The 26,416-nt window shown below is 43.1% G+C and overlaps 2 protein-coding genes across 14 annotated transcripts; both read left to right on the top strand.

Annotated features, from left to right (window-relative positions):
* The first annotated feature begins 579 nt into the window (after window positions 1-579).
* On the top strand, window positions 580-11,511 carry LOC109896527 (draxin-A). 4 transcript variants are annotated; one of them, XM_020490800.2, is made up of 7 exons: window positions 580-757; window positions 6,764-7,268; window positions 7,586-7,809; window positions 9,818-9,938; window positions 10,437-10,529; window positions 10,696-10,785; window positions 10,932-11,511. In XM_020490800.2, the coding sequence occupies exons 2-7, from the start codon at window positions 6,764-6,766 to the stop codon at window positions 11,042-11,044; spliced, it is 1,146 nt and encodes a 381-aa protein (XP_020346389.1). In that variant the 5' UTR covers window positions 580-757; the 3' UTR covers window positions 11,045-11,511. The 4 variants fall into 4 exon arrangements, with proteins under 4 accessions (XP_020346389.1, XP_020346382.1, XP_020346374.1 ...); XM_020490793.2 differs by having other exon boundaries at window positions 6,746-7,268; XM_020490785.2 differs by having other exon boundaries at window positions 6,743-7,268.
* A 6,708-nt stretch (window positions 11,512-18,219) lies between these two features.
* Window positions 18,220-24,443, top strand: agtrap (angiotensin II receptor-associated protein). Of its 10 annotated transcripts, none has more exons than XM_020490810.2 (5): window positions 18,220-18,396; window positions 18,828-18,862; window positions 19,211-19,319; window positions 19,563-19,779; window positions 22,745-24,443. In XM_020490810.2, the coding sequence occupies exons 1-5, from the start codon at window positions 18,370-18,372 to the stop codon at window positions 22,870-22,872; spliced, it is 516 nt and encodes a 171-aa protein (XP_020346399.1). In that variant the 5' UTR covers window positions 18,220-18,369; the 3' UTR covers window positions 22,873-24,443. The 10 variants fall into 10 exon arrangements, with proteins under 10 accessions (XP_020346399.1, XP_020346410.1, XP_020346397.1 ...); XM_020490821.2 differs by having other exon boundaries at window positions 18,221-18,396; window positions 19,563-19,773; XM_020490808.2 differs by having other exon boundaries at window positions 18,221-18,396; window positions 22,742-24,443.
* Window positions 24,444-26,416: the final 1,973 nt, after the last annotated feature.

Below are 26,416 nucleotides of genomic sequence, written 5' to 3'. Positions count from 1 at the left end.
TGAGGAGTGGATAACTGCGAGGATGTGAGGGAGTACAACGCACTGCTCTAGAATCATCAAAGCGTTTTTAGTGCCGGTGGCGCTATTTGAGAATGGAGTGCTGGTGTGTGTGGCACAGTAGTTGCTCGCTGTGCGCTCTTGCTGGGGAGTCATATGCGCTGTGCCAAGCAGGGGGTCCTTCACAACATGCTGTGCCTCAACTTCTTCATTACCCCCTACTGCCACATGAACGGATGCCGGTTCTTAAGTTATACAATATTCTTACACAAGAAGAAACCCAATTCTGTTGTTTTATTTTTCCTGCGAAATGATTTATTAATGCACACTTGTGTACACACTTTGCGTATTACTTGTTTCAATGTTCAGTTCCCATTGCATGTAGGAAACTTTGATATAATTCACGGTGATAATTGTGATCAAAGAAGGAATACATTTCGACAGTTTCTCACTTCACCGGCCAACACTGGCGACAAATTGATGTATCCTATCGCAAACTCAGGAAACATATTCCCATGCGCCTCACCTAATGGGACAAACGCTGACACAAATCTCCGCACGAACGCGCATACGGTTACGCGCTTCCAGCGGTGACTCTTCAAAAACCAGATACAATCCCAACGACCAGCACACAGACCGTGAACGGAGCCTACACAGACGGAATTTGAGTCCTGTGCGCTTTATCAAACTATATCGGTCATCCCAGAAGACTGAATTCCCTTTACAATAATAGTCAACCTCAACGGATTAACCAACACGGGTAAGGTAATTTGTCAATTTATTCAAGTGTTAAAAGGTTCTCTGTCGCAATAACGAACTATAGCCAACCAAATGTGCCACCTGTATCATTCATTTAGCTTTATATTGTTGCATTCAATAGACTACATCTTGTACTAGCTAGTACATTAGTAACACCCACTTTTGTTTCTTCTATAAAGTTATTAGGCTATATGAATTAACTCCACTGAAGGCAAGATAGAAACCGTGGTGGCCAATTATTCTAAATTTAAAGAAATATATGAAATTGTTTGCCTTTTTATTATACTCAATAGTGCCTTCAGTATTCCTAATTGCTTAGTGGTACGTTTTATGATAATCTTATCTGAACTTAACTGTGTTCTGTTATTTGGCAGAGGGGAAAGTCATTCTGATATGGGAAATAAAATATGTTTTTGTTCTGTATCAGGAAAATAGCTCAAAGAGTATTAATGAACATGTTAAAAGAGACTCATATATTGCAATTATGTAGAGAGAGAGTGAGAGATTTTAGGTAGGCTGTCTCCTTGTGAGATCATGCATTTTATTAATCAACCGTAAGTGAATATAAAGCAGAGACAGTGGGTGTACAATATTTGTGGACTCATTAATAAGCCTGTTAATTAAAAGCAAGCCAATCAGCAGGAATGTGAATGTGATCCCTATGAGAACTGTGGAGAGACCTGACTGTGAAGCTCCCGGCAGGGCGATCTGGGGGTCACATCCAGTCCACGTTCACTATTGAGAGAAATTTCATAAAAATAATAGCAAACTCAAGGAAAATATGGAAAGATTAATCATGACTTTATGGTAGCCTAACCAAGCATTAATTAACAAAAGCTCTTCCTCCATTCCACTTACGTAGATAACTTCCTAGTACACTATCACTATGCTGCCTCTTCATATAATGTGTAGGCTAGGTAAAGCAGTGAGCTGTGCCAATATAGCAAATCTCCACTATGGACTACATTGGTGATCTACTACCTAGCTACCTATCTACTACCTAGCGTGGCCACCCTCATGTCTTATAATGAGCGTTAAAGTGTGATATGCTGTCAACAGTGATCTTTTCGGGTTCAAGGTTGGTTCAGTCTGATTGGTTGTTGTTGTGTTTTGGTTTTTGAACAGTGGACCCAGCTGGTCTCCTTGTGTGACATCAAATGAGAGAGAGAGATTCCACTGTCACTGTTCCAATTAACCCTGCCCTGGATAAATTCTCTCTCTCTCTCTCTCTCTTACTGTCTGTCTGTTCTCTTGGCCTACCCTCCCCCTGTCTCTTTGTCTCTCCCTTGTCTTTCTCCTCTCAGTGGGATGTCTGTAGCTCTGTTCTCCTGGTGCTGTTTGTGTCTCAGAGCGTTGCTGGAACGTGTTTCTCTCTCTGCTCTGTGGGTATCTGGAGGAGGTTTCCCCGCTGTGAGTGTGTGTATGTGCACTGAGCGTGCTCTACGGGAAGATAATGGCCACATTGCGGGATGTCTGTGATGTTGCTGTGCAACCGTGGCAATGTTCGATCTTGCCCCACATCTGTTGTACCTGCAACGAAATTGCCACAGAATCTGTTTGTGCCTCTTCTCTGCATCGGCTCACTTGCTGACAGATGGGCCTTCCTTATGGCTCTCATCACACTGAGCAGTTTCCAGGGGCTCAGCAGATAAGGATGCTCACTCAGAGCTGCAAAAGCTCCCAGTTGATGGTATGAAATCTCCAATATTGTTCTCTAGAGAGCTGAAGAATTCAAACTGTTTAAATCAGCGGTCATAGAGCTCGCCAGCTTGTAGTCCTAAAACCCATAAATGAGTTACCTCTGGTTCGTTCAGCTGTTCCTATGAGGAAAGAATAGGGTTTTGGGATAAACGCCGAAAATAAGGTCTGAGATTAACACAGGCTGAAGAGATCTTATATGTTTTGTTCTATGACATCAGTCAGTTAACATGACCTTTAGGAATTATATTGCCATTATGTGCTCAAAATTCACAAAAAGTGACTTTAGCTGCTGAAGATGATCTTATAGAACAAAATGCATAAGATCTCCTAAGCCCATGTTTACCACATACCTTATTTTGGGCATTTATCCAAAAACCCTACAAAAACTGCATTCATTTTCCCATAGGTTGAGTTAGTGCCTACAGAAAGACGCCATTACTATTGCTCTCTATTGACTGGGCGGTTGAAAGGCTACTTGCTGAAACAAATTTTTATAGTGCTTTCAGTAGCTTTCCTGAAGTATTTGTTGAGAAATCTGATGGAAATCAGACTTATGAAAGTTAAGTGTTGGTAAACATTGAGAATCTTATGTGTTTATTACATGGCGAACACCTGATGAACAGCATATTTTAATCGGCTAATAGATACATGAATGCATCCATTGACTCTTTAAGTCTGCCGAATGATTGAGAAATCAAACCTTTCTTGGGCATTTAAATGATCTTTTTCTCTGCATTCTTATTTTGACTAGAGTGTACAGTTATCGCAGTGGATCACCAGCTGTGTTTACCACAAGACCTCCCATTTGGTTTTGTTTTGGGTGTGGGTGTGGGGGGTTATTGGCATTGTTCACTGGGGGAGCAAAGAAAGGATGGTGAATTAGTCATGCGTTTCTGGTCTGGTTGGTGTAAAGTCTGTTGTTCTCCAGTGAGCCATATGTGATAGGGACAGGGACCAGAGTCCACCTGAGCCCAGCCACCCCCCCCCCCCCTTCCTGACTTCCCATTGTCCTCTCACTCTCACATTACACAGAAGGCACACACTCTGCAACCTGACGGAACACTGCTAATCAGGTAAATCATCTGATATAAATGTGCTTTTGGACATGGGCCTGTAATCTCTTTATGTAAACCCAGAATGATTCCGGGAGTTTTTGGATCTTTGTTTGGTCGTTGTTCGTGGCCATGCTGGTTGCTAGGAGAGACAACAGGACAGGAGCAGATGGCTTCTGGAGGCTTGTGGCCCAGCAGGTGAAGTTATCTATGCACATAAAACAGAGTCCACTGCCAGCCCAGTGCCCAGTGCCACTGCTTCGCCTCACCTTGCCTCGCTGCTCCCCTCACTACCAGGCCCTCTTCAAACTATCATTTCAGCTGTGTCCATGATCTGTTGTAAGCTGGGCTTCTGTGAAACATGTCGGGGCCTGATATTGTTGAGCACTGACCAATTGGTCATGGACCAGAGAGAGGTCTCAGATCTCAGTGTTTAATGAACCAGGCCTCAGAGGTGGCCCTTTGCACTCTGCTGCTAGATACCCATCATCACTGGACCTACCTCTGTCTGAACACTAATTCATCTCAATTCATATCATCTCAGTTTTTCAATAGGTTGTTCAATCTGTTCACAGCTTTCCATGTGTATATAAACTGAAGGTACACCTCATACTGTATCCTACTCCTCCTCATGTGCTCTCAAAGCCCTCTCTGTCTTCAGAAAGAGTTTCACGCTTGGCCTGGCCACTTGGTTTTGCCCCCCTGGCCTGGCCACCGCCTCGGCGCCAGATGCTAACCCCTGCTGCGTCCTACCTATATCACACAGCGCTGTATAATACACTTATCATCAGAAGATGCTGAGAACTCCACCCCAGAGTGTTCTATTTCCACCCCCATCCTGAGTCTTCTCAAAGGACCACCTGTTGACGGCTATATCAAAGGGCCAAAGGAGAAGGGGCTCTGCTAGGCAAGGATGCTCTTTGCCTCTGTGCCCCTCTCTGTTACCCACCGCCTTCCTTTTAAGGTGACAGGGCTATTCAGGCTCCGACCAGCAGTCCACTCCGTTTCTATGGAGGCGCCCCTTTTCTCTTTATGTGAGAGAGAAATATTTGTGGTGCCATTCAATCAGAATGCTGCTCAGCCTCTGTGTCTGCGCCCCATTATCTGCACACTCATTTCAGAGGACTCTGTGATCTCCAATATGAGTCTGGGCTCAGTCAATATGTACAGTACGTCATGTGCATTTTGATGCTGTTTGCTGCTGTCTATTTTTTGGGACTGGTTGGTTTGTTCATTTTGTCAGCAAGGACTCATGGTTCTCACTGAGCAGACCAACAAGCTAGAGTGTTTTCTTGTGATGCCATTTTTCTGCGAAGTCTCTCTGTCCTGTGATTAAAAATACCCTTCTCTACCACAGCAGTGTCAAATATACAGGGCTGGAGGATGAGATAAAGCCTGACCAAACACTTTGCGTGGGAAAGGGCACTGTACCTCTCTCTCTCAGACACACTGTAAGTTTATAGACGATAAGGTCTCACCTCAGCAGCTACCGTCCCACTGTTGTTTGCAAACTGCACAGTGGGTAGAACTCCCTCCAGAGACAGGCAAGAGGTAGCAGTTTGTGTCTAATCCCCATACAGGCCTGCTTGCAATAGCACCACACATTCCCCTTGACAGCAGTTGCTTCTCCTCCTCCCCATAACGCAATCTGCTAGTCCTGCCCTGTTTTCAAAGCACCTAAATAACTCAGTGTAAACCTCAGGGTGGAGTGTTTTTGAAAGTGCGTGCGTGTGTGTGTGTGTGATTGAAGAGGCAAGGCTATCGACCCACAACACCCCTGCAGCAGTAGGTCAATACTTCTCCCCTATAGATTTTCTGTATGGGCCGCACCGTCGTCTGTCTTTAACATAAAAGAGTGGCCTGCCAGGGGCAGAGCAGTCATGCTGCGTTGCCAGGGCGATGGATGGTCCAAACCCATCAGAGAGGAACAGAAAGCTCACCTTGTTCTTTTTAATAAACAACCCAAATGAACTCACATGAACTAGACCAGGGGGTTAGAAACAAGGACTCTGACATTTTACTAGGACATCCCGAGTTGAATACAAATTAAGTCGGTCAGTTAGCTAGTGGTTATTAGTCCTCAGGCCCCATGCCCATATTCTCAGAAAGTCCCACTGTACCAATCACCTTTTGATCTCCTTAGTGCGGTCAGTGGCAGTGCCACTAATTGGGTTATGTCATTATTTCTCAATCATATCGACCTCACACTTGATTCTTACTGTTATAATAAATAGACAGGTGGGTTGGAGATGCAGCTCCTAGAGCCCACAGGTATACATAATGCAAGGCTGTGGTGGAGAACGGCTGAAGCATCTTATGATGAAGAGGATGACAGACCGGGAAATTCATTTTTACAACACATTTTTACAGCACTAAGGGTCTGTATGTCTCTGTCCTATATAGGCTCCTAAAGAGCCACTGCAGCTTGAGAGGCTAGCACAAGAGTGTAATGATTACTGCTAAGACTGATGAGTGCTGCCGTAGCACAGCAACAGGGATGGTGGAAGGGTGAGTAGGCTATGATAGGGTGGTACTGAGTGCTTCTGGGAACAGAGGACAAGGGAACAGCGTACTGCCTGGGGTCTTCCGAGGAGGATAGTGTGGCTGCCTGGTGGTGGACTCCATGGCGGAGGAGGATAGTGTGGCTGCTTGGTGGTGGACTCCATGGCGGAGGAGGATAGTGTGGCTGCTTGGTGGTGGACTCCATGGCGGAGGAGGATCGTGTGGCTGCTTGGTGGTGGACTCCATGGCGGAGGAGGATAGTGTGGCTGCTTGGTGGTGGACTCTATGGCGGAGGAGGATAGTGTGGCTGCTTGGTGGTGGACTCCATGGCGGAGGAGGATAGTGTGGCTGCTTGGTGGTGGACTCCATGGCGGAGGAGGATAGTGTGGCTGCTTGGTGGTGGACTCCATGGCGGAGGAGGATAGTATGGCTGTCTGGTGGTGGACTCCATGGCAGAGGCTCAAAGCCACAGGCACTCACAGAGGGATATCACACCAATCAGCAGTGACTGATGGTGTGAAACACTATGTTCTGTAGGGATTATATAAAACAGGACGGGAGACAAGTTTGTCTACATACTGTATATTTGAATGTACTCTGGACTTTCTGAGAAGTATAGTTCACCAGCCCAGTCCATAGTGTGTTTGTGTCATCATAATGTAGCTGCTTCTGTCCATTTTTGTCATGTAAAATATAGAATGAGTGTACTGAAAACTGTTGTATTTTTACAGCAGGTGGCTCTGTGGTTATAGATGATGTCTTCCTCCTGGTGTCTGCCTCTGGCTCTCCTGTTCTCCACTCTGGCTGTTTCACACAGCGCTGAACCTGGCTCCACACATGCAAAGAGGAGACTGGCACAGCCCTCGCCAGGCAGTGGCAATGCCCTCCAGTACCCTGATCAGGGCTTCCAGAGTCATGGGCACGGTAGGGAGCGTGGAGGGGGGCATGGTGGCCAGGGGTCCCGCGGTGCCAAAGCCAGTTCTGGGGCTGGGCTTCTCTCCCGCAGGCCCCTGCACCCCGCAGCTCGGCCTGAGGATGATGGGACGGGTCTGGAGGGCCTGAACCCGGTGAGACTGGAGATGGGTCCTGTGGGCAGGGAGCAGGAGAAGGGTCGTGGGGGCTTCAGGAACCCGTCTCATGCCCGAGACAACCACCCTCTGGGGCCACGCAAGGGGAGGGGCCAGGGGCATGGGCATGGGCACCACTTTGACCAGAGGAGACATGGAGGTCGGAGAGATAAGGGTCGGCTCACTAAAGGTGAGTCCCCAATGGATCAAGGGTTATCAGATAATGAGCCGTGAGCCTGTTTGGGATTAGTTCTCTATAAATGTAATATAAAGAGCACAAATACTAATCGATTTAAAAACATAATGTTAAATTCTGTGATTTTGTTATAGGGCATTGATAAATTGATTAAGTATTTTAAGTAGTTGACCTTATACTTAACAATGAACAAAAAAAATGTAATACATTTTTCTTGGCAACAGGGAGAGATCTTGTTAGGTGTATATGATAATGTCTGGCTATCCTTCACCTCCCCTACCCCTGTTCTGTCCTTCTCTCCCTCATTGTAGGTTTTCTCCCTGAGCCTGAGCTGGGCTCTGTTCTGAAGAACAGGGATCTGTCTGAGGAGGGATCTGTCTCCTCCGCCGCTGCAGCCGCCTCCTCTCACAGATTGACCCCACCCACTGAACCCCCCTCCCCCATCTACGTGGTCTTTGGCTCCGGCTACTATGCGGTTTCCACGGTGATGAGCGAGCATCTCCCAACGCTGCCCCCAGCCTCCACCAAACCCCAGGTACCCCATAAAGACATATGAGTGCTTATTAGAAATACCATTGTCAGTTGTGCCTCAGTGTTGTAGGGTTTATAGAGATACGTGTTCATGGTAAAGAAAGAGCGACTGTATTTCCTATTTGGAAATACCTAGGCTCCATAATGGGCTTAATGAATCACATAGCTCATTATTCATCTCAGAAAAACGAGGAGACAGGCTTTTTAAATTACCTATCAGTTGAGGGTGGTTGGAACATAATAGCCAATATGGTAGTCTGGTCTCAAGGGTTTTTAGATATGATGGATATAGTTATGCTAATCTACATAACACATGCCTTGGGGGTCAAGTTCACACCATCATTGGTCAAGTAGTAGAATACCCTCTCTGTTACTGTCTTGGTTATTATGTATTCCTGTCTGGTAAATCCATGATTGAATGTCTAGGAGGCAATGGGCTCATTTGTATGAGGAGGGGGGTTGTAGAAGTGTGGTGGGTGAGGTGTAGCTGCCTGGCCCCTCCTCCTCATAGCCATCTGTCAATCACTTTCTCCCAGTATGCTGCCTGCCATCACAGCGCTCACACACACACAGAGTTAGATATCTTCTCTGCTCCTCAAATATAAATACTCCTTCTCATCTATCATCCATCTATTTATCACAGGATGCTATCAAACCACCAATACACTCATTAGACTGGTAAATAACAGTACTCATCTGTTCCGAGGAGCCTACTCTTTGTCTGTGGTGTTTTCCTCTCCCAGGCCCATGGTGTTTTCCTCTCCCAGGCCCATGGTGTTTTCCTCTCCCAGGCCCATGGTGTTTTCCTCTCCCAGGCCCAAGGTGTTTTCCTCTCCCAGGCCCATGGTGTTTTCCTCTCCCAGGCCCATGGTGGTATCCTCTCCCAGGCCCATGGTGGTATCCTCTCCCAGGCCCATGGTGGTATCCTCTCCCAGGCCCATGGTGTTTTCCTCTCCCAGGCCCATGGTGTTTTCCTCTCCCAGGCCCATGGTGTTTTCCTCTCCCAGGCCCATGGTGTTTTCCTCTCCCAGGCCCAAGGTGTTTTCCTCTCCCAGGCCCATGGTGTTTTCCTCTCCCAGGCCCATGGTGTTTTCCTCTCCCAGGCCCATAATTCCAGAGTTACTGTAGCCCTGTCTGGCTTTACTGGCCTCTGTGAGTGTTTGATGTCTGGTCTGTCTGACTGCTTGGTATGCTGTTTACAAGCTGCCGGAGAACCTTGGAGACCGTGTGTATGTCTTTATTCAGGAGCTGTCAGATACCGGCCTGAAGTGGAAGCCTCGCTTGGAGTGGACCTGGGTTCAATGACACAGGGATGCTGGGAGCGTTCTTAATTAATATTTGATTCCGGCTGCTGGCTAAATAAACAGCCAAGCACTAATATCCCACATCTAATTGATGTTCCTCAATATTTCCTCGGGGTGAGACGGAATGAGCTGGGATCAATGTGCACCAGAAGCCTGGTTGGTCCAGTCTCTCTAGACATCACCAGGAGACCTCTCAATGTCAAATTGACTTCATAATAACCTGCTATTATTTTGTTAACACAGCCCAGAGGTCCAGGGGATATGCATTATGTAAAGAGTTTTGTTGAAGTTTATGACGTATCGGTTTTGGCTGAGTAGTCCTCAGAGGAGTTGTTTTGTTAAATTTGACTTTAACTTAAAATTGCTTCGGCTCAGGGTTTAATATTGTAGGACATTGTTGACAGTGTTGGTAAAATCACAGCTGTGTGAATCAGCACAGGCCTTCTCCTCTGACCAGTAGTAACACTACCATCTGATGTATGTATGCTGCCTCAGGTCCATAAACAATGTAGTAGGTAGCCATGTCCTCAGTAGCCAACTGATTGCCTGTAAAGCACTCTGGGGTGTGAAGTCCTGGGTGTTCACAACTAACAGGCTGTTTTATGGGCCAGGTGGTAGTGCACATCAACACCCCAACAGAAACATACTGGAATGTAGTTAGAGACCAATGGTGTGAGGCTGTAATGGGGTATTTTCTCTGCGTTACAGAAGTCTGGCCGGGGGAAGATGCAAGGAGAGGTGATGCCCACTCTGGACATGACTCTGTTTGACTGGACAGACTACGAGGACATGAAGCCAGTGGACGCCTGGCCATCTTCCAGGAAGAAAGGTCAGCACTTTAGATGTTTTGAGAAGATACAGCTAATGTTAATGTTGGTGGAAAGTCACACATGAATGTGTTCACTCCACGCCCCCAAAAAAACATACAGATGTAGGATCTTAATTTGAGCCAGTCTACTACAGCAGGAAAATAATCCTGCAGCAACACGAAATCTGAATTATTATGTGGATTATAATTAATGGAAATGTTTGTAGGGGTTGATACATTTTCATAATGTGGAAACCTCAAATACACTACAAATGTAACATTGCCTGGATTTCAGAAAAGTTCTGCTATAACAGGGTGATCATATTAATGTCCTACATTTGTAATGATCCCTTGGCATGTACTGAACACGCAGCACAGAATAAACACGTGTGATAAATCTGTTATTTCTATTGACATTTAAGTGTTTGCTTGATTGTCCAACTGTTAGTCTGAGTCTGGGTTGAATCATTCAGTCCAAGTACTTTATTGGCCATCTGTTGTTTGTTTTGCATGCTGAAGACAAGCGGCGCAGTAAGAACCTGAGCAGTGGCAATGTGACGGTAGACACTGATGCCATCGAGCCATGTGACCACCATCTGGACTGTCTCCCAGGTCAGTGACTAAACTGTCGCACATCCACTACTCTCCTGACCTCTGACCTCTCAGGTCATGGTCTCCTGAAGGATCGTTATGATAAAGTCCATGTGATGGTTGAAACATTTGTTTTTAAATTTACAACCAGAAGTCACATGGTTTCTCCCTCTATCCCCTCCTATAGGCTCCTGCTGTGACCTGAGACAACACGAGTGTAAGCCTCACAACCGGGGCCTCAACAACAAGTGCTATGACGACTGTATGTGCGAGGAAGGTGAGTAAGGGATGTATCAGGCGAAAGCCACAGAACATCAGAGATTTTGAGAGAACACAAACAACAAACAGTAGGTGATAAAGGTATTTTTCTATATGTCAGTAACCTGCTTATCCATCCTCTATTGTCCTATTACTTTGTCTAAGGGTTCCGTTGCTATGCCAAGTTCCACCGGAAGCGTCGAGTGACCAGGCGAAGGGGCCGCTGCGTGGTGCCAGAGTCGGCCAACAGTGACCAGGGTGCCTTCATCACAGTGTGAGGGGCGACAGACACACACCAGAGGCCCCCACACACACCACAAATTGAACATGACCACTCCCTCTGACAAAACAGACAGAACACAGGTTATACATCACCTGACAGTGATAGTTCATTCAGCATTTTCATACTACCAACTCATATCATCTCCCCCACTTCAATGCCACAAAATCATGTACATGTATATTAGGTCCAAAACAACAACTGTGCAGTGTCTGATTATCTGTGTCCTGTACATATGAATGTCTTTTCTGAGAATGGATTGATTACCAATTGCTTTTCTACTGATAATGTTACACTACTCTTTAAAAGGTAATTAGTAAGATAAGCAAACATGTTTGTTTGAGTTTCCTTTTATATGTTTAACTATATGTTTTATTTATACAATACTTCAAACAGAACTCTCTGTCTATATTGTGTGTTTTTTTCAACTTAGTTGTATGTGATTAAATTCTTGTACAATGATGACGGTTGTCCCTAGTGTTATTGAGGGTTGATCTTTTGGGTGTAGGATTTAGCCATGTCAAATGTCCAGGACCTCATGTTACATCATACCACAGAGTTTCACATGATACAGAGGGAGCTATGGCTCATGTGAGTCAGTGGGGGTTCATGTCCTTTAACCATTTCATGGACAGGCAGGGCAGAGGCAGGCTTGGTTAAGATTCTTATCATTATGCTACCTCTATGGATTCAGTTTGTTTAGTCACGGGGATCAGGGTCTTTTATGAAACTTTATACTCCATGACACCAGTGAGGATAATTCTTCTCAGCACTCTGTGTGGAGACAGATGTGAGAGTTGGTTCCAAAGAGCCACAGGAGCTCTGAGGATGGGGCTGTATGCCCCCTGCTCTCAGTGGGATGCTGTGTGTCAGAGCCCAGGGCCTCCTGGAGGAGGACAGATGCTGTCTCTCTCACTTTCTTTCCCTGTCTCTCTCTCTCTCTGCTTCTATGCAGGTGACCTTGATCCTCCACAGTCTCACTGCTGCATCCCTCTTTCACCCTGTCTCTCTTGTCTCTCTTTCAAATGGAGAAACAAGGCGGTCAAACAAATTGAAACACTGAGTGTAAAGAAAGGGAAATCAATGACATCAAGTGCATTGGTGAGTAAAGCATTAGCTGACATGAAGTGTATTAGAGAGTAAAACATTAGCTCCCACTCCCACCACACATTTGCACCTGTATCAATATTTGATCAGGCAGAGTAAGTAATACTTGTCTTTCGTCCCAAACAACCAGCACACTGGGAGCACCATGTTGCTCTCACTCTGATTTACAGTCTTGGAATAAAAGCAGTAGTGATGTATTTTTTATAATAACCCCTGAGAAAGTGTTGTGCTACTGAGTGCACTGCTGAAACTTGGAAAGCAGCCAGTCGAATGATGGATCACACCCAGCCAAATCGTGGCAGGATACATGGGGAATAGCAGCATCAATAAGGGACCTGCCTAGACTGTAAAACAGTTTATAAAGCCTTTAGATAGAAAGGAATGGAGAATTGTTTAACACTTAGTGTATGAGAAGATGTTTCAGAGGAGTGTTACCACATATTCAATTAAATTCCGATTATTGACTTGGCTCCCAGGTGTAAAGCAAAATTACAACACAAATTAAAGTAATACATCCATCTGTCACAAACACCTCCCTCTTTTCCTATCCCTCCCTTCCCAGTCCCCTCTAGAGATAGAGGATACCCGACCAACGTGCAACGAGACAGATGTGGCTGTTTCTACGACATTTTGAGATCAAATACGTCTTTAAATTAAAATGACAGAAATTATACCCGCTTTGAATAGAAACATTATTGCATGAATTCTACGTTGGTTACTGTCGCTGATGTCACAGAGGTCAAAGAGGTCAACAGGAGGTCAGGTCAGGGGTCGCACCTGCTACGGTTGGCCAGTGGCCATCTGCCATGTTACTGTCACAACAAATGGGATCATTACCAGCAGGGTGCGAGAGGACAGACACCTTAAAAGAATTGGGAGACACTAACGATAACCAGGACTGTCTAATCCCTGTCACACCATTAGCGATAGTTAGAGCACTCAACTTGGTTTCTAAATAGTTTTAGCATGGACTTTACCATTGAAGGCTACCACCATTTTAAAGAAGTCAACTGGATGGGGATCCCTATGGGTTGGGAGCAATCAGCCAATGGGAAAATCTCAATTTCATCCTCCTCAAATCCCATTGAAGGAGAAGGTCAGAGGGGAGGGACCTCTGCCTTTCTCATCAATGGGTTTTGGGAAGGAGACAAGGAGAGAGGAGTATGAAATTGAGACCTTCCCATATATCAGAGCGAGACACTCTTTTCAAGCGGCACAGACACAGCTATGACCGGACGTGATTTTCGTAGCAGGTTAGGAGACCATTTTCGAAGTGGCGTGAAAAGAGTGTTTCTCAGATCAGAGCATTGTCTTCTTCTTCAAATTGGGTGCTATGGTTTCTAAATGGCTTCAAGCTATATCACCTCCATCTAGTGGCCACAATAAATGAATGACATACAAGATTTGGTTCAAGACTCCAGTGCAGTAGGTGGCCAGCCTGGTCTCATAGACTAGACGTAACATAGTAAATGTAAATCGAGACACTCAATTTATTATGATAAACTCAGCAAAAAAATAAAATCCTCTCACTGTCAACTGCGTTTATTTTCAGCAAATTTAACGTGGGAATATTTTGGGGGGGGGGGTCAAAATCAAAAGTAACAGTCAGTATCTGGTGTGGCCACCAGATGCATTAAGTACTGCACTGCATCTCCTCCTCATGGACTGCACCAGACTTGTCAGTTCTTGCTGTGAGATGTTACCCCACTCTTCCCCTAAGGCACCTACAAGTTCCCGGACATTTCTAGGGGGAATGGCCCTAGCCCTCACTCTCTGATCCAACAGATCCCAGACATGCTCAATGGGATTGAAATCCGTGTTCTTCGCTGGCCATGGTAGAACACTGACATTCCTGTCTTGCAGGAAATCACGCACAGAACGAGCAGTATGGCTGGTGGCATTGTCATGCTGGAGGGTCATGTCAAGATGAGCCTGCAGGAAGGGTATCACATGAGGGAGGAGGATGACTTCCTTGTAACGCACAGCGTTGAGATTGCCTACAATGACAACAAGCTCAGTCCGATGATTCTGTGACACACCTCCCCAGACCATGACGGACCCTCCACCTACAAATTGATCCCGCTCCAGAGTACTGGCCTCAGTGTAATGCTCATTCCTTTGACAATAAATGTAAATCCGACCATCACCCCTGGTGAGACAAAACCGCGACTCGTCAGTGAAGAGCACTTTTTGCCAGTCCTGTCTGGGCCAGCGGCGGCGGGTTTGTGCCCATAGGTGACTCTGTTGCCGGTCATGTTGCTGGGGTGGCAGGTAGCCTAGTGGTTAGAGTTTTGGACTAATAACTGGAAGATTGCAAGATCGAATCCCCGAGCTGACAAAGTAAAAATCTGCTGTTCTGCCCCTTAACAACTTAACCCACTGTTCCTAGGCTGTCATTGAAAATAAGAATTTGTTCTTAACTGACTTGCCTGGTAAAATAGGCCTTACAACAGGCCTAGAAGCCCTCAGTCCAGCCTTTCTCAGCCTATTGCGGACAGTCTGAGCACTGATGGAGGGATGTTCCTGGTGTAACTTGGGCAGTTGTTGTTGCCATCCTGTACCTGTCCTGCAGGTACCAATCCTGTGCAGGTGGTCTGCCACTGTGGGGATGATCAGCTGTCTCCCTAAGTTTTCATAACTGTGACCTACCGTCTGTAAGCTGTTAGTGTTCAACAGGTGCATGTTCATTAATTGTTTATGGTTCATCGAACAAGCATGGGAAACAGTGTTTAAACCGTTTACAATGAAAATCTGTGAAGTTATTTGGATTTTTACAAATGATCTTTGAAAGACAGGGTCCTGAAAAAGGGACATAGCCTTTTTGGTGAGTTTATATATATTCTGAATGGTGACATTTGCGTGATTGGTTTTCTATCGCTCATTAGCATGTCACTTCAATGATATCATGTCACTTTGTGGGACTGTGGGTCAATTAACCTTGTCGGATTGGGCGTTTGGTATGGTTGCATAAGACATAAAGTTACTTCAGGTAAAACAAAAGGAGTGTGGTTGGTTGGGGAGGATGGGTGGGGTATAACACGATGGATGGGCATAGAACATGAACCTCTGGCAACCCAAAATAAGTGTGTTCGAATCTCATCACGGACAATTTTAGCTACTTAGCATGTTAGCTAACCCTTCCCCTAACCCTAACCCTAACCTTAACCCTTTAACCTAACTCCTAACCTTAACCCTAACCCCGAACCCTAACCCCTAGCATAGCTAACGTTAGCCACCTAGCTAATGTTAGCCACAACAAATTGGAATTAGTACATATCAAAAATATTGCAAATTCGTTACATATTGTAAGAATTGCAATTTGTGACATATCATATGAATTGTCGTTTGTAACATATCACACAAAATGGTTTTTGGACATCCACAAATTAATACATACCTTAAGATATCATACTAGAGCATTGGGCCAGTAACCGAAAGGTTGCTGGATCGAATTCTCGAGCTGGCAAGGTAAAAATCTGTCGTTCTGCCCCTGAGCAAGGCAGTTAACCCACTGTTCCCCGGGTGCAAAAGATGTGGATGTTGATTGTGGCAACCTGCCGCACCTCTCTGATTCAGAGGGGTTGGGTTAAATGCGGAAAACACAATTCAGTTGAATGCCTTCAGTTGTACAACTGACTAGGTATCCCCCTTTCACAATAGCTGGAAGGAGGCAGATTTACATTTACTGTGTTACATCTACCCCTGAGTTCAGGTTGCAGCAGCAGTAAATCACCAATTAGCTGTACACTTTTATCAAACATAAAAGAAGAATAAAATGGACTACATTAAAATGCTGCTGTCACAGACACCATAACGCCACACATACAAAGATGAGACCTCTTTCCACCTCTATAGTCACGCCACAGCATTTAGCATCCAGTAACTGTCTCACTGCATGAATCAACAGCCATACAAACGAATGGGGTTAGAATAAAGGATTTTCTATTGTTAGCAGTGCACCTCAGAAACAACTGTTACTTTACAGAGATGTACCTGTAGAGCAAAGGAGGCTGCTGACGGGAGGACGGCTCATAATAATGTCTGGAACGGAGCAAATGGAATGGAATTAAACACATGGCAACCTTGTGATGTATTTGATACCATTCCACAATTCCGCTCCAGCCATTACCACGAGCCTGTCCTCACACATGAATAATTATTAAGGTGCCACCAAACTCCTGTGCTGTAGAGATGCATAACAGGGTGACACTGTATACTTTGCACAGCATAGTTTCATTTCTACCTCATTTGGATTTCATGAGGAGCATGGCAAACTGTCTATTAAGAACCCATTTAAGGTGAGTTACAGAGAGATGAGATACATTAGCAATTCCCTGAAGCACTTGCTGTTCTGAGAGATCGTATTCTCTTCACGCAGGATCTGGATGTTATTACTAGAAAGACCACCTCAGTCAGTGAGATAGGTTTAATAACCATCTGCAGAGAAAATGACAAGATATGTAACATCAGCCTGGTCTCATAGACTAGACATAACATAGTACATGTAAATTTGGGAAGATATGATATGTTATGTTTGGTATTGTTACATAAGACAGATAGTTACTTCAGGCAATAACGAAAGTAGGGTGGTTATTCGGGCATACAACACAACATGAAGCAACCCAGAGGACGCGAGTTTGAATCTCATCACGGACAATGTTAGCATTTTAGCTAATTAGCAAATTTTCAACTACTTGCTACTTTTTAGCTACTTTTCAACTACTTAGCATTTTAGCTAACCCATCCCCTAACCCTTACCGTAACCATTTTAGCTGACCCTTCCCCGAACCCTAACCTTAACCCTAACCCTTTAACTCCTCACCTGTTACAAATTCTAGCCAGGTGGTTAACATTAGCTAGCTGGCTAACGTTAACCACCTGGCTAGAATTTGTAGCATATCATATGTCTACCATGGGTTTGCACTTCCCACTGCAGTTATGAGCTGATAGAATCATATTACCAACCTGGTCTTAGAGCATTTCGTATTATTATGTACGTAAATCCGAGACTCCATTTAGTATGATATGTTACATTTCGTATGGTATTTATTAATTTGTCGATGTCCATTACACATTTCATATGATATGTTAGGAATTTCAATTCATATTATATGTTATGAATTTGCAAACGTACAATATGTTACAAATTTCCAAAAATGTACGATATGTTAAGAATTTGTTAAATGTATTATATCTTACGAATTCTAGCTAGGTGGCTAGATGGCTAACATTAGGTAGCTGGCTAATGTTAGCGATGCTAGGGGTTAGTGTTAAGATTAAGGTTGGCGTTAGGGTAAGGGTAAGGGTTAAAGGGTTAAGGTTGGGTTTAGGGTGAGCTAACATGCTAAGTAGTTTCAAAGTAGCTCAAAAGTATTAAGTAGTGGAAAAGTTGCTAATTTGCTATAATGCTTAAGTTGTCCATGAAGAGATTCAAACTTGCAACCTATGGGTTGCTGGACGTTACATTATATGCCCACCCATCCATAGCAAAAAAAGTAGTAAGTCGTTGAAAAGATGCAAATCAGCAAAACATTTTCATGAAGATATTCAAACTCACAACCTTTAGGTTGCTAGACATTTATGTTCTATGACCACCCATCCACTCATAACCATACCAAACATAACATATCATACTAATTTGAGTGTCCCGGATTTACGTTTACTATGTTAAGTCTAGTTTATGAGACCAGGCTGTCGGAAGACACCTGGGTGGGAGACAGTGGAGAATAAAACCATCAGAAAGATTTTATTTGTCTTCTGTCCTGGAACAGTCATTTATAGACTCATGGGAACAACACCAGATATTTAACTTGTGATTTATATTATTTTGAACCTTACTTTTGTGACATGTAGCCTATGAAAAGTGGCCACTGTAACCAGTTCAGCCCGAATGCTTGTAATACAGTTGGTATATTTGAACATGAACATATTTGCCCATATTCCAATAAATAGACTGGCTACATGGTCTAATGTTTATGATAATTGATTTACAGAATGGTGACCAAGACCAAGCAGCTGATGCTCACGTGTTTTTTTTGCAGTATGAAATAATGGGGTGTGCAAAGGGTTAGGCGGAAGGAGTTAGGCTGTTGTCACATGGTTAGTGGGAGTGGTTGAGACATTTTATGAGAGAAGTTGAACAGTTATGTATTAAATCTTCAGAAAACTCAAAAGTTGAAGGGGACGATAACATCTGCATTGCATTGGCCTGAAAATATGGAAATTCCTGCGGTAAACCTCAAGGTAAAGTCTGTTGTTAACATGTTTGCAATAGTTGTAAGTCATACATAACAATGCTGACTTTATTTACACTGCTCTTACTTGATACGCGCTTCGACAGTATTTACATTTTATTATTAACGTGTCACATCAGCCCAGTTACAGGAACATAAGCGCTATGTCATTGTAGACTAAAAAAATAGCAACAATTGTGTAACAATCTTGTCCCTTCTATCGTGCGTGAAATGACTCAGTCAGGGCTTATCACGAGATGCTGAGTTCGTGGTTAAACTTCTTCAATCAATTCACGTTCTTAATTTATTGTAAATCATTGATCGTTTAATGAAATGTCAGACATCCGTTATCAATTCAAGTGGAGTTGACGCAAATTGCCTCATTGGGCACTAGAAATGTGAAAGTCACGTGTATGATGTTGACTTTCTTTGTCCCCACAGGCCATAGTACTAATGCACTGGCTACTGACCATCTGGTGAGTAAGTGGGTGGGTTGGCTCCTCTCAAGGGTTTTTCATACACCTGTGGAATTTCGCTTGTTGCCGACTCCAACTGAGGAAAGTGGTCTACATGGTTCACTTGTGTTGCGTTTTCTCTATGGATGGCTGCACTGAAGACTTCATAGTTACAGTCAGTCACAGAAGAGGCTAACTTTAACCACAAGCTGATAATGGACCACTTCTCAGCTACATGCTTTTCCTCCAGAGTTTGTCAAATACAATTATCAATTTGCAGATTTATGAGGCCTACTCTTTTAGAGACGCTAGTATATGCTTAACATTTGGAAGTGTCTGTTGGTATTTTTTACTGTGTGTGGTTCCTAGGGGCTGCATGGCCTGGCTACCCCCCTCCTATGCCTGGGGGAACTTCAGTGTCCTGGCTGTGGGTGTGTGGGCCATCGCTCAGAGGGACTCCATCGATGCTGTACTTATGGTGAATCACTTCCTCAAACTCCTGTACCATCTCAGACAGAAAATGCCAAAGAATAACCCTCAATTACACACAACATTATAGAAAATGACATCGGCGCTCCAGTCCGCCCAGATTAGTCGCTGCTCAACACCATAGTAAATCACGGAGTTGAGTTTAGCCGGCTAGCTATCAAAAAGAATCATCCTACCTCATCAGGCTCTTATATGCATTTGTCTAGTTTCTCCATCTGCATTTCCCTTCCAGTTTCTTATTGGGATTGCAGTGACGATACTGACGGACATCATCCATTTTGGGATCTACTATCCGCTGGCCGAGGGTCTAGCAGAGAGGAACAGGGACACATTCCGCTTCAGTGCCGGCATGGCCATCCTGGGCCTGCTACTCAAACCTGTCTCTTGCTTCTTCGTCTACCAAATGTACAGAGAACGTGGAGGAGATTACAATGTCAACTTTGGTGAGTGTGAGTAGAGCCACCATTAGTTTACAGTAGGGCTAGTTACTCACTGTCACTTCTAATGGTAAAAATAAGGTTTTGGGGGTTTGTAGAAATATAGTCTCATGACTATCCCTGGACTGTTATGGACAAAGTCCGAAGCATGGTGTGATGTGATCATCCTAGTGCCAAGGAGATTTTGAGAGGAAATGACATTCTCCAGGCTATAATCTTGCCTGGGCTGTTTCATGTCGTTGGACATGAGAGGATTGTAGTGCACAGGCTGGCTGCTCCGAGCCTTTGTGCAAAACTACTGCAGGCAGATCAAACCAGAGTCAAGCTAATTGAGTTACAGAGACGGTCACAAGACAAATGCGCCTGAGACACCCACTAACTAGTGGACCATCCTAGCCAGGTCACATATCATCGATTAGCAAAATAATCTGATTGGAGTTCCTCTGTCTTTCCCAGCTAATTGGAAGAATACAGTATACAGTAAAGGACAATTACACAGTGGAATATATAATGGCAGTGGCAGAACCCATTCCCTTCTCAACTTGATCGAAGTCAAACTGAGATGTTAGCACAACACAAGTCCTGGGTGTTTTTGCAGAGGTTTGGTGACTGTTCTCAAAACCTACTGGAACAGGAAGGGCATGTTATGCTACCCCCGTAGAGCAGTAGGACATGCCTGAAATCCATTTGAATGGTGTGTTCATACTAGATAATTTGATGGTTCTGTCAGGCCTTGTTACCCTGAATAGGCAAAGATATGTTTTATCAAAAGTTGTATAAGTTGATCAACCCAATTTGACTCTCATGGATATTCAAATAAGAATAGCGCATTAATGAAGTTGACTTGTCTGTGGTAAAGTTGAATGATGCACAGCAGGGACATGTGGCTTTGATTTGAAACTAGGTGATTAATAAAGTTAATGTTCTAAGTTTTCAAGGTCTCTTTTAAATGCTCTCTGATTGCTTGACATGGGGGTGGGGGGGCTCTGGGATCAAGGTGGCGTCCTGCAGTGCTATACACCAAGGAGAAGGCAATCAAGGTGTGTGTCGATTTAAAACCATTTAACGCTGATAAGTACAGTACATTATGTAGAATTACAGTACCAGAAGTTAGTATTTTGATTGGCAGTCATAAAAACACTTCTCACATTACTTTGCCCCTTGACATTACTTACAAGAAATTATGTTGTAGTCTATTTCTTGTACCAGCGTTTCTATAAGCATTCAAGTGCAAAATGTCTGCCGTACATCACCCTTCTACATTATTACACATGATAAGAGTAAGTAAACCATTTATTTATTCCACTTTCATCAATAATATTAAAGGTAAACTCAGCAAAATTACATTGCCATCAGCAGCACTGCAGATATTGAGACTAGATGCAAGACTTCGCCCACACACAGTATCTGAAGGTGCATGGTAACCTGGACACCAAAACAGAAGTTGAACCTTGCACTTCAATGCTCTGTTGTTGTGGAAATTGACCAACTATGCTGTTTACTTTCTGCATTTACGTTTTAAATTTTAAGTCTGGGCACAAAACCCTGTTAGTCTGCTTTTGTCATCCCATACATCCAATAGTTAGCATTTCACTAAACCTCACTCTGTCACACTACTAGTGATTAAATGTTGTCTTTAGCTTTCTGTCTGTGAGTGGAAACAATCCTCTGTCTTGTCTGTTGTATCTCTGTTCTGACCCTGTTTGCGTTTTGTCTCCATCTTCCCCCCCCTCTGCTGCTTGCCTCTGACCCCTCAGACTTAGACTCCTCAGTGGACAGTCGCTGCACCACGGATAGTGCTGACAGTGCCTTTATCAGCCGCCGCTACTGATCCTCTTCTTTTTTTCATCATTCCTTTATTTCCATCAATCCTCCCCTCACACAGGAAGTAAGGGAAACTGCTGGGCTGAAGAACTACAGCCATGCCTCTACTTCTTGTCTTGTTTTCTGACTGTCCAGTCTTCCCTCTTGCCACATGACTCCAGTATCTGTGTTTGTATCCTATCATCCTCCTCTGCTAATCACACGTCATATCTGCTTGTCACTCCTTCCTACAATTCTGAAAGTCACATCTGTTTCACTCCATGAAAATGATCTTTACATATTCTTGCTTGACGTTTGCTTTTGTTTGATTAAATGTTTTTATGACTTTGAAGTAAAGAATATTTTGGGCTGCATCTGTATTCATCAGAATAAGGTTGAATATTAAGGTCATAAATGGATGATTTGAGATTAACAACTTTGTGCACTTAAATATCAGTGTTAGACTTTTGAAAATTTATGCAGACATTTTAAAGTAATATTTTTAATAAATGCTATTTAAGTGAAAATGCTCAATCTATTTTTGCGTCAGTGTTTTCGTTATCTGATTTTCATTATCCATATTGTGGTTGAACGCTAAGGTTGACTCTTACAAGATTGATCACATGTCGGGCACTCAATTCTATGTTCCCAGGTTTGGTTTTAGGCAGCCATTGGTATTCTGTCTGTGTGACCATACAGGACTGGGTGACTGTTCAGTATGCACTAGTGGTTCATCATGAGTGAATACTGCAGCCTGTAAGATTAGCCCCACACATTTCCTCTTCAAAAGTGTGTTATAAATCAAGTTTGTTTGCGATGTGCTGTTTTGAAGGGACTCTCATATACAGGGTTTTCAGTGTAAACAATTCCCAAGGAGTTTGGCTTTGTAGATATCCATTCCCTTTATCTCCTGGGTGGTGTTCTGTTCCTCCCTTTTCATTCTCTATCATTTGACTGTGGGTCACCTGACTGGTAGTCAAACACCGCTATGATTGTGTGAGTCCTGCAGCTTGGTGTCATTGAATGTAATTCATCAAATGTAATTTGCCATTTTCTGTATGAACCTTAACATGGAGGTTGACGTTGGGTTTTATGTTGAAAAGTTATAACATTTGACAGTTTTAATGTTCTGTGTATCAGCTATATTTTGAAAGATCTCTTCTCTACACAGCAGGCTTCCCCAGTGTAACACGAAACAGAGATGCTTACCAGTCCATTGACCAGCAGGACCAGTCCACCAGCTCAGCCAACCCCTTCAACCAGGCCGAGGGCACCAAGCCTGGACCACCACACTCTTACTGAGATACAGCACTCACTTTATTCTCTTGGAATTACATGCTGTCAAGAAGACATCCATAATGTTTTTTTCCTTTCATATGGGTATTTGCAAACTGCAAAAGACCTTTGTCCTGAGCTTTATTCAATCCCTTACCAGTAATGCCTCGTTCTAAATACTCACTGTCATGGTAAAATAATATGATCTGCTTACTGTATGCTTGATGCTCAGGGTAATGTCACATACACTGGAAATACCTTGGACCCAAGCCCAACACTAAAAGGAGAAGCTAAGTTTTTGAATTTTATGGTGTAGTAACAGTGGGATAATACAGAATTATACAGCAGAGTTTGCCTGCCTTCTTACCAATATCTACCCTGTCCTAAATGCTACTATATTTCTTACTTTGACTTTATTTAAAAGATGCCTGATGAAAGGTCTGTGTTGTCCTAACCCTTAAAGATGGACATGAGCGTTTACAACAGTATTATTGCCAGTGTTTGGAATAACCAGTGCTCTGGTTGTGTTATGTTAGTGTATCATAAGCTATTCTCAGCACCACCATCTACTCAAATCAAAACTTATTGAAGATGTCAAATAGAGAGGATAATGGTGGTGCTGTTTGTAAACCCTTCCATTTGACTATTAATTTTAACACAATGCCATCAGACATTTCCAGTTTTACCTCACCATCTATGTGACAGAGCATTACAGCTTTCAGGGAGGACTTGTATCTCTTTGTTGTAAAGTCAAATATAACCCTCGTGTTAGATCCTGTTTCAGGATCAGGAGTGTTTTGAAAAGGTCAAGATGCAGAAAGCGTGCAAGTCATTTGGTCTGCAACAGTTCTTTGACATTTTTTATTGAAACTAGTTCACTCTGAGTATCAGAATTAAGAATGAGAGAGACTTTCTGCCTTCTATACCTTACGGGTAGGATTTACCTCTGAGCTGAGAGAGAAGCAGATATCTGTTACAGCCCAGTAAATATGAATATGAACTTCCTGGTTGTGATTTGCATAGTTTTGTCAGTGTTTTAACAGGGCACATTCTTTGTAAAATGTTAGCACTTGTGTCCTCAATCATTCCAAATGCATAATTTTTTTATGTACCTGATCAATTTTGTTAGGTTTTTGTCTTTGCCTTTCACGTGTAAATGCACTAAAGCATTTGAAATGCTTTAGTGCACTCTTAGCTTTACATTGACTGAGGTAATTTTCTTTAACAACTAATGTGTTTGTCCCAGCAGTGTTGAGTTGTTCTCTTGATAAAATACAGAAACTCTATTGATCTGAATGAGTTACAAGCCATATTGATTTGAGTAACATGGGTGAATACCAAACATTCACAACCTTGAAATTCTATCCATAGTTAATTAAAAAAACTACAGCTCTGACATAATTTGCATTTTTCATGGAGTGTTTTATTGAAGTATAATCCAGGGTTGAGAAAAATATGCATAATAACTTTTAAAAAACTAAATGCTGCAGTACTTGCACTTAACCAAATGCTATACCCTTGCACTTGTCTATTGAAACACTAGACAATTAATCCGTTTTCTACACTTAACAAAAATATTAAAGCAACAATTTCAAAGATTTTACTGAGTTACAGTTCATATAAGGGATTCAGTCAATTGAAATAAGTTAAGCCCTAATCTATGGATTTCACATGACTGGGAATACAGATATGCATCTGTTGGTGACATAGACCTTAAAAAGGTAAGGACGTGGATCAGAAAACCATTTACTATCTGGTGTGACCATTTGCCTCATGCAGCACGACACATCTTTGTGTGAAGTTGATCAGGCTGTTAACATTCAATTATCTGGCAACAGCTCTGATGGGCATTCCTTCAGTCAGCTTGCCAATTGCACGCTCCCTTCTGTGGCATTGTGTAATGTGACAAAAGTGACAAAACTGCACATTTTAGAGTGGCCTTTTATTGTCACCAGCACAAGGTCCACCTGTGTAATGATCATGCTGTTTAATCAGGTTCTTGATATTCCACACCTGTCAGGTGGATGGATTATCTTGGCAAAGGAGAAATGCTCACTAACAGGGATGTAAACAATTTTGTGCAAATTCTTTTGAACAATACGCTTTTTGTGCTTATGGAACATTCCTGGGATCTTTTATTTCAGCTCATGAAATATGGCACCAACACTTTACATGTGTTTATATTTTCGTTCGGTGTAAACAACAGATCTTTTACATTTGTCTTTATATAAGACAATACAGAGCACTGTTTCTACAAGGTGCACAGTACAAGACAACATGGCTATTGTTGGACACTAGTTTGAAAATCGTATAGCACTATAAATTGTCAATAAGTTGTTTCCATTGACTCTCCATTGATTCTTTATGGGGCGGCAGGGTAGCATAGTTGTTAGAGTGGTGGACTAGTAACCGGAAGGTTGCAAGTTCAAATCCACGAGCTGACAAGGTACAAATCTGTCGTTCTGCCCCTGAACAGGCAGTTAACCCACTGTTCCTAGGCTGTCATTGAAAATAAGAATTTGTTCTTAACTGACTTGCCTAATAAAAAAAATAGGAACCCACTTGAGCTCGTCTTAAACATATCATTGACATCTGCTGGGACTGCCCAAGCAGAGCTCCTGATTGACATGTGCATTGAGTTGGTTGGAACCTCTCCAGCGGCCTGGATTGACTTCAAGTGTGTAAGAATTTCCACGACACTACTTTGAAAATCATATAGCACTATAAATTGTCAATGATATGTTTATTAAGAAGAGCTCAAGTGGGTTCTATTATAATGCCTGTCGGACATTTTACTAGGCAACTTATATTTGCATGATTTAGCATAAATAATTCATCATTTTTTCATGAATGTGACCGACCAATACTGGTTCATAACATGTGACATACCTCACGAGGCTTCTTCTCTCTAAGCTGAGATCTTGAAACGGAGATATCTTTCTTTCGTGCCAAATTGCAGATACTGATAAGTGAGGATTCGTTAAATTAGTCACTTGCATGAACATATAAATTGCCTATTAGAACAGCACATGAATAGAATGTAGAAATTAGTTATCAGAAAAGCACAAACATTAAAATTCCTTTACAGTACTTTTTATTAAGGTGACCCCTAAACAGGCTTTACCATATCATACATCTCCCTCATGCATCATAATGATGTTTCCACCATGTCACTTCCTTTTTCTTCTTCACTCTCTTTCAATCCGTCTCTCCTCTCAGACATGTCTCTGATAACCTTGGCACTGCTCTCCCCTGCCAGGAGCCACTCCACAGCCCCACCACTGCTTTGATTTATCAGAGTAGACTGGACAGGACACTGATCTACCTTGGTTTACAGCCCTGCCCCTTTTACACTCAACTGTATTTATTCTGTAGGTATTATATTTAATACATTGCCAAAGTTGATTTAAACTCGAAAAATCGAGGAATCAAGGAAGTATTTATTAATTGGCTTTTGGTGAGATTTCACTCTGGTATGCAATTCTTCTGCTACTGTTAGTTTACCAAAGTTACCGGGTTCTTCAGTCATTTTGGTAATTAACAGAAAATCTATGGCAATCTATTGTAACTT

Source organism: Oncorhynchus kisutch, linkage group LG1, assembly GCF_002021735.2.
Source record: "Oncorhynchus kisutch isolate 150728-3 linkage group LG1, Okis_V2, whole genome shotgun sequence".
Classification (NCBI taxonomy): domain Eukaryota; kingdom Metazoa; phylum Chordata; class Actinopteri; order Salmoniformes; family Salmonidae; genus Oncorhynchus; species Oncorhynchus kisutch.
The sequence above is the reverse complement of the archived record's forward strand: the minus strand, read 5'-3'. Positions and strand labels throughout refer to the sequence as shown.

Bases quoted from the DNA above. Each gene is read 5' to 3' on its own strand.
- agtrap (XM_031814042.1), top strand. From the start codon at position 19,077: ATGCTTTTCCTCCAGAGTTTGTCAAATACAATTATCAATTTGCAGATT. The intron at 19,320-19,562 runs GTGAATCACTTC...TTTCCCTTCCAG, and splicing joins CCATCGATGCTGTACTTATG to TTTCTTATTGGGATTGCAGT. The intron at 19,780-22,741 runs GTGAGTAGAGCC...TTCTCTACACAG, and splicing joins CAATGTCAACTTTGGTGAGT to CAGGCTTCCCCAGTGTAACA.
- LOC109896527 (XM_020490800.2), top strand. From the start codon at position 6,764: ATGATGTCTTCCTCCTGGTGTCTGCCTCTGGCTCTCCTGTTCTCCACT. The intron at 7,810-9,817 runs GTACCCCATAAA...TCTGCGTTACAG, and splicing joins CAGCCTCCACCAAACCCCAG to AAGTCTGGCCGGGGGAAGAT. The intron at 9,939-10,436 runs GTCAGCACTTTA...TGCATGCTGAAG, and splicing joins GCCATCTTCCAGGAAGAAAG to ACAAGCGGCGCAGTAAGAAC.